Below are 8151 nucleotides of genomic sequence, written 5' to 3'. Positions count from 1 at the left end.
ATTCTTACACTTCAACGATGAGGATGAATAATGATTAGGTTAAATTGATGAAGTGACACTCAGAGAAAGATACTCTTGCCCAGGTCGGAGCTCGAACCTGGAACCTTTAGTGAACAGATCATGGGGAAATTCTTCAACAACCTCTGTCACCGGGAAGGAACTTTCTTCCCTCTTACACAGGTGGTTTGTGTGTTTAGAACATGAGAAAGAGAATTATCTCACCTGACTGACTGAGATTAAATAATAATTTTATATAGTTTGGATGAACCAAAGCGAAAAAATGAAAAAAAAAATCGGACATAGTGAATCAGAATTGTATTTATCCAGATAATTTTCATTATTACGAGATGAATTTCATTTCAATTTTTTTGCATAGCCAGTTGTGTCCCCAAATATGTGTCAACCCTTATGGTATTTGTTTAAGGAGAGTTAACATTGAGGATACCAACGTTTTACTGGTGTTACTCTATGTTAGCATTAGAAACTAATTTTCAACAACATTGAACAAAAAAGGCAAGTAATTTACATTCGTTTTATTTATTATAGCCTAATTGATTTGAAAATTATATACAAACTCTACACGAAAATACCTCATTACAAAGTTGTCGCTATGATAACGCCAAAGTTTCCAGAGAGGAGATTATTTCTCTATTTTTGCTTCCTCAAAAACATACAGATGAAAGCAAATTTAAATTGTAATTCGAGGATCAGTGCGAGGAAACCTAAGCCACACCCAGAAACCAAAACAATAAAAGCAGGTTTCAATTGCGTAAGGGAGAGAACAACAGTGTGCGTATCAGCAATCAGGAGTAGAAACTCCTGACGTCTCGTTAGCTCTAGTCGATGTTTTGCCATCTCGTGCCATTCATCTCTCAGTCCACCCTCCGAAACCCTTTGGATCAGAGAATTGAGCTTTGGAAGCAGAGGGGAGCCTTTGGGTAAGTAGTAAGACAGATAATGTACTATAACAGGTTGTTTCACGATGTGCACTAATTTCGACAGTTTCAGTTCAATGATCATTACTTTGAGGTAAACTTGCGGTTCGTACAAACACATGTCTCTTTTGTGTGCTATGAGTTTTAAAATGTCACGCACTTCAGGGTCCTTCTCATACCTTCCAATCATACTTCTCATTGCTTCATTGGTGGATTTCACGATGACGTCCTCGTGGTCAGGAAAACTTCTTACCAGAAGGTTACTTCTCTCAACGTCTGCCAACGAACTCATTTCACGGTATTTCAGCGGAATCGTAGATATGAGAGCTATATTTCCTTGGAAGATAGAAGTTAAGACGAGACTGAAATATGCAAAAACAATGAAAAGCAGCCGAATATGATCTGTCTTGGGTTGCCTGATAGATTGCTGCAGAAAAACAGAAAACAAGTACAGAAACGGGTTGTTCAATTTGAGAATAGATTCATCCTTAACAAGGGCCTTCAAGAGCAGACGGTAAAGTATTTCCGTCACTACGAACGCGGTTGTGATTAAGTACCAGACACTTTGTTCGAACACCATAAGTGAGGACCTCCAAAAAGGAACATACTCGGATGACGGCACAGCAAATTTCAAAGGAAAAAATTCTACCAAGATGGTGTAGTCCATGACAGATGTATCTCGGATGTACATAGGTAGCGCGTTTGCAAATAAGTCAATGGAGCCCCTGTACACCTCGTCCAGGAAAGAAGTCCACGTGATGTTTTCTGGATTGACAGCGAATGTTTGGTACGTGGAATGTAATGTGAAATTCATCTTGTCCCTGAAAAGCTTCATCATGTTTCCGTCCACGCTATCTGCAATTTCCCATTCGCCATCTTCCCTTTCTGGGCCGATCAGCTCGAGATATGGATACTTGCGAAATCCTTTAATTTTGACAACGTGGTTGTGGAGATTCTTAACTTTGTCCGGAAACAACATATCTTTACATTGCCGCGATGCTTCAATGCACGCATCCAGTGCAGAATAGACGGTTATATTTCGACCCTTGTCGTTTCCAAGGTATGGATTAAAACTAGTCACATCGAATTTGTACTTACTTTCACTGTCTGAGCCTGTAATAGAAAACAGCACGACATTTAAAATTTTCCTCTCCCAGCTTTCCTCGAGGAATTGCAGTTTCGCACTTTCTTCCATCAGATTCCCCAACATCACTAAGACGAATTTTCCTCTTGGATTCCAACATGGCATTTTTTGTATTCTGTTCAAGATATTTGCAAATTTATCAGTCCTGTCTAGAAATATTACAAAAATGTTAGCTTCCTCAGGGGTTGAAGGTTCCTCAAGCACTTTATCCAAATTTTTATCAGCATTGAGATTAAAGTTCATCACAGGTAGAAAAAGTTTCCTTTCAATATAGTCTGTTATATGCGATGAATTACAAGCATTGACAGTCGTGTCAAGAGTGAAAATAAACCTGTTATTTACAAAATTGCTGCGACTTGTATCTACTAAGCACTGTCTCAAAAGTCGTAAGTCGTAGTTTGAAGGTTCCTCAGGAAGTAAACTTTTTGACGATGACGTTGAAAGATCAAATAAGGCGCACAACACTGAAGATATTTCAACAAAACTAATCATTATTATAGATGATCAATAGCTACCTGAAAAAGACAAATAATTTACAATAACAATTTAATGAATTTGTTGCAGGAACCTAAACGGAAGCTATGGTTAAATTAAATATTAATAATTTCTTCATTTGTACCATACAATGTACATATCCTTTTTAATATATAAGTTGAGGTACATTCACTATTTATTTCCTAATGAATATAAATAAATAAACAAATAATATTTATCAGAGGAAAAAATAAGTGAATCACAATTCTTGCACATTTATACACTTATTATAAACCACACGAATAGTATTATCTTATTTTGTGAGAAAAATACGGTGTCGTCCTAATTGCGAACAGTCCTAGTTTCGAGCACTTGCTTGCTGAGCAGGAATAACGCTATATTACGTACCTCGAAGGGCTGTGTCTTAATTGCGAACACATTTTTCTGCCTCAGGGCCTGTCAACTTCTTCTCATACTTCCTCAATCATAACGATTTTTTTTAGACAGACTCAGTTACTCATATGAGACTGGTCAGTGACTTTTGGGTCACTGATGGATTAAATGTTTCAGTTGAAATTGAAGCATGTCACTTGGAACATAGAAAATTCGACATGAGTAATGATTAATTTAATGATAAGAGTGTGACATTTTTTATACGACTACATCACAATTCTTAACTGAAAAGAGCCTCGTTAATTATTAATTCAATTATGAATTTTATCTAAATTTCAATGTCAAAACATATGACTTTGTTCTTAAAAATATATCAAAATTACCAGTCTCCTAATGCCGTTATAAAGAGTTAATTTTGTGATTTCATCCCTCCACTGCATAATTTATCGTGTGCCTCCTGTAGATGCAGTTCCACATCTCTTTTGGCACTAAGGGGTTTTCGATACATTACGTCAGATTACATCTACAGACTGAAAGGGTGAAATGACCTTGTAGGGATTTACAAAGCAGAAGACCATGATAAGTCAATAAAGTTGGATATTGTTGCTAGCCAAACAAGTTTTCTCTCTGAATCACTACCCTTATTTGTTCTTGTAACAGATTTTTTCTTTATTGTATTGGCAGTTAGGACATGGAATTACTTTTCACTTTTATATGTTCTCAATTAGGACCATTTTGGCATTGTTCGCAATTAGGACACAACCGAAAATACATTTCTAAACTCCAGCTTAGCAGGTCGTAAAGTTGTAGGTCCAGTGGTGAGTGTGTGAAGTTAACTTCAAATATTGTATTAATTTTTATGAACTAATCGTAGAATGTATACTACCAAACAATGATTTTACTCAAATGAGGGAGAAAGAAACTTTACGTTCGAAATCCTTCTCAAAAAAAAAAAGAAAAAAAAAGACATTTCGAGAAGGCACATGTGTTAATCAGCTTGCATACATTAATACATAATTTGGGCCTCCCCCATGGCGCAGTGGTAGCGTCCTTGCCTTGTAATCAAGGGGTCCCGGGTTCGATACTCGGTGGAGGCACAAGTGGTTCGGATCCCACTTTAAACTGTAGGTCCAGTCCCTATTAGCCATACTGTGCATAAAGTGGACTTAAAACACGAACCCAACAATTAATACATAATTTAAACCATACATAAAATGTTTTATGATTAGCTTATGTGTGTGTGTGTGTGTGTGTATGAATGTATAAAGTGCCGGCCTCCGTGGCCCAGTGATAAGCACAATGCGCTAAGACGCCGGGGCTCCGAGTTCGAATCCCTACCTATCCATGGGTGTTCTTTCTGAGTGTCCCTTGATCAACCTCATCACAGATCCTCATGTTCGCGATTAGCGATAAATAGCATACGTGAGAAGTAAAATAAACCAAATCAATCAGTCAATATGTACAGGATGTACCAAAAGTCCCTTTACCCCCCTTTGAATTGCAGACAAACCTGAAAAATGTTATTTTAAGAGCATGCGTATGATGAGAGGATGGTATACCATTAAAACAGACAAATGGCCACCATTTATTCCAGAGGATCTGTGTGCACACCGCCATTTTCATGGCACAAAATTATTCGCCTCCAGGTGCGATGTGAAATCTTCCGTAACATGGCTGGCGTGAGGGGAGCAAACGCACTGCAAACAGCTTCTTGAAGTTTCTCAGTTGTCTGATAACGATTTTGGGCGGGTTTCTGTTTGATGTGCCCCCATAGCGCATTATCACAAGATGGCAGATCTGGACTTCGGGGTGACCATTTCAGAGGTGCTGGTAAATTTGGCGATTCCCATCCAATTCATTTGTCTCTGAACACATCATTGAGGTATTCTCTTACACGTGCCAGCACCTCTGAAATGGCCACCCCGAAGTCCACATTTGACATCTTGTGATAATGCGCTATGGGGGCACATCAAACAGAAAGTTGCCCAAAATTGTTATAGACAACTGAGGAACCTCAAGAATCTGTTCGCAGTGCGTGTGCTTCCCTTACGCCAGCCATGTTAAGGAAGATTGTGCCATGCAAATGGTGGTGTGCACACAGATCCTCTGGAGTAAATGGTGGTCATTTATCTGATTTAATGGTATACCATCCTCTCATCATATGCATGCTGTATTTTGCAGGTTTGTCCACAATTCAAAGGGGGGAGGGGTAATGGGACTTTTGATACACCCTGTATAAAGATTCAAGAGCATAATTTGGAAGGTAACAATAATATTTCAACGTCACTGTATGCTAAATACACTAAAATAACTAATTTAAATTTAAATTAATATAACTTTTATACGAATCATGAATACAATGACGTCATAGTATTGAAGAAGGTTAGTTAAAAATTACTTTCCTTAGCAGAGGATTATGAATGAAAATTCGTCTACCTGCGTGGCGAACCACAGCGCGCTACAACACCAGGCAACGCCAGGAGTTCCGTGTTCGAATCTCAGCCTGTGTATTGCTGTTCTTTTTTGAGTGTTCTCTTCATCAAGTTTATCAACCACGCAACGACTCCAGGAGTCCCGGTCTGGGCATATTTTTTTTCTTTGTGTATGTCTCTTCATCAATTTCATCATGTCATCACTAGAGGCCGGATTTGTGTGTAATTACATATTCTATTCCTGTCTAGATACATACCTTGAACAGGAAAATGTCAACGAATTATATAACTGACATGATTTTGCATAGCTAAGGGTTATGTTACATATGTTTACATATTTTCCAGAATATTACATATTTGATCATTTACTTTACATAAAACAACATATTTCGAGAATATGTTTTCCTATCTTATCCTTTTTCCTATATTTTCGATCTCTGAAACATGAAGAAGAAAATTTGTAGCTCATGTGATGTCATATTTTCTAATCAATCAGATGCATGGCGCTTACGGTCACCTAAAATTTACTGCCAAGTCGCAAGACAGGCTGGAGGCAAATAATAATAATAAAAATACGTGAACGTTTATTTATCGAAAGATACTCCCCTCCTCCTCCTCTTTCTGGTTACATATTTTCTTTTAGGTTTAGGCCAAGCACCTAGAAACTTGACATCGGTGGACAAGAAAGCTACTTTCCTGTACGCAGAGAGAGTTACACAATATGTTCCCTTGTACAAAAAATACAAAAGTAGTCGATTGTTTGTCCTGTAGACGCTTTTTTCTTTACAATTTGTTTCGAAAGTTACAAAAGACATTCTTAAATATTTACATATTCTAGAATAATTTGAATTGTGAAATGTAATTAATAGTTGACAAAATTTCTTTCTTAAATATGTATACGTTGCTGTGCAGTTTTAAGTTGATAAATTTGATAGAAATTTTAAGCTGAACAACTTATGTCCTTAAAATTATGTTGAATATGTTCAAGTAAAATAAATATCTACGAGAATTCTTGAAATTGCTTGGATACTCGATTATTATTAATATTACATATTTTTTGATAAATAGGATCAACATATCCTTTTGATAATACATATTTAGGTACACATTTTGTCAATTATTGTTACATAATTATGTACATATTTTGAACTTTCATATTACATAAAAATCCGAGGTGTAGTCATCCCTCATCCTTATCTTCGCGATTAGCCAATAGTGGCAGAAAAACGAAGTATAAAAAAAAAACAAATCACTCAATCAATTTCATCATATCATCACTCATACTTACACTCGCGATTAGCCAATAGTGGCCAAAGGCGTAGTAAGAAACACAAGACCCACCAAATCAATCAATAAAATACTAAAATGTCAGCATTTTTAAAAGTAGTTTTACACTAAGGGACTTTCTTGTTAAATTCAAAGTTACCTTTGTAAATTCTCTTATCAAAGACACCAGTTCTGCACTACCCATCCACATCTAAGACGATGGAAAACAAGCAGACAACTGCTAGATGAAATGCTGAAAATCGATGAACATTTTTAGATACTATTCTAAGGTGGACTTGTCAGTCTAAGGTTAGAGGACAATGAAAGTCGGAAACAAAACTTAACCACACCAGGAAATAACCACATCCTCGAAAGTAGAGTATGCAAACAGCAGAAATCGATACTCAGCATCGTTAATGCACTTATTGTTGGTATATTGATTGATTGATTGATTGCTTTATTTTATTTCGCTTCTTGTGCCAGTTTTGGCTATTTTGCGAAGATGGGGATGGGTGATGATATGATGAAATTGATGAATTGACACACACACACATCCAAGCCCAGGCGGGATTCAAACCCAGGACCCCTGGCGTCGTAGCGCGATGTGCTAACCACTCCGCCACGGTGGCCGGATTTTTGTATGATAATGAACTGACCAAAGGTCTCTTGTTGAAGTCCTTTTATTAGCACTACCTCGATAATAGGCACCGAGCTGGGGTGATTTATTATTTAAATTCAATTTCAAATTTTCTCTATTAAAGGTCGAGCCTGTGGCTGTTTTCCCACCTAACCCTATTTTCGTCGTTCGTCCGACTTCATGCGTGTTTTCATAGTTAATCTAAGACAGATCGATTATTTATTTATAACTTCCACCCCTAGTACTCCTTAAGACATTTTCCCGCCATTGGATTGACAAATAAAAATGTATTTGCTTGTTACGAGACAAAGTAATCAATTGAACCTTTCGAACCGAAGCGGCACGACAAGCTGCAAGTGTCGTTCGAAGTGGGCCGTTTTCCAATACCGTGCATCGTGTCGCTTCTGTTTGTTGTTCGCGCATGATCAGTGAATACTTCGCCGCAACTAGGCGGCCGTACAACGTTTTTTGAACCTCAAATTTGTTGATATAATAAAGTTGCAATATGTACATTTCTGGGTTATAACAATTACATTAACTTTCAATGGAATCGTTACAGCCCGGAGGTATTCATGACTGTACAATGTTTCAATATTTAAACACAACGTTCCTTTGGCTCTATTGAGTTTGTTGGAGCAGTTATCAGCCGTAATTTGTCATCAATATCATGTAAGGAAACTATGGTTGGCCATTTTGAACGTGAGTGCATTTGTTTCAGAGCCAACGCTTGTGGGCACGTCAGTTCTATGTAGGCCAGTGAAGTTGGTAAGGTACTCTATACCCTGTATCAGTTATCTCTGGAGCAAGGCCGGGCAGAGTGGCAGAGGAAGGGGGGAGGAGGTTAAGTGGGCATAACGAAATAGTACAAGG

General features: G+C 37.6%; 1 protein-coding gene across 1 annotated transcript; it reads right to left on the bottom strand.

Moving 5' to 3' along the window:
• Nucleotides 1-648: 648 nt before the first annotated feature.
• Nucleotides 649-2145, bottom strand: LOC145988486 (uncharacterized). Its single transcript, XM_083123340.1, has one exon. The coding sequence runs from the start codon at nucleotides 2143-2145 to the stop codon at nucleotides 649-651; it is 1497 nt and encodes a 498-aa protein (XP_082979466.1).
• Between the last annotated feature and the right edge of the window lie 6006 nt (nucleotides 2146-8151).

This window comes from Lepisma saccharinum, chromosome 1 (genome assembly GCF_977018435.1).
Source record: "Lepisma saccharinum chromosome 1, izLepSacc3.1, whole genome shotgun sequence".
In the NCBI taxonomy this organism is placed as follows: domain Eukaryota; kingdom Metazoa; phylum Arthropoda; class Insecta; order Zygentoma; family Lepismatidae; genus Lepisma; species Lepisma saccharinum.
Note: the sequence above shows the minus strand (reverse complement) of the source record. Positions and strands in the feature narration are given on the sequence as shown.

What these genes read in the sequence shown, in the direction of transcription:
- LOC145988486 (XM_083123340.1), bottom strand. Translation starts at nt 2,145, where the DNA reads ATGTTGGGGAATCTGATGGAAGAAAGTGCGAAACTGCAATTCCTCGAG.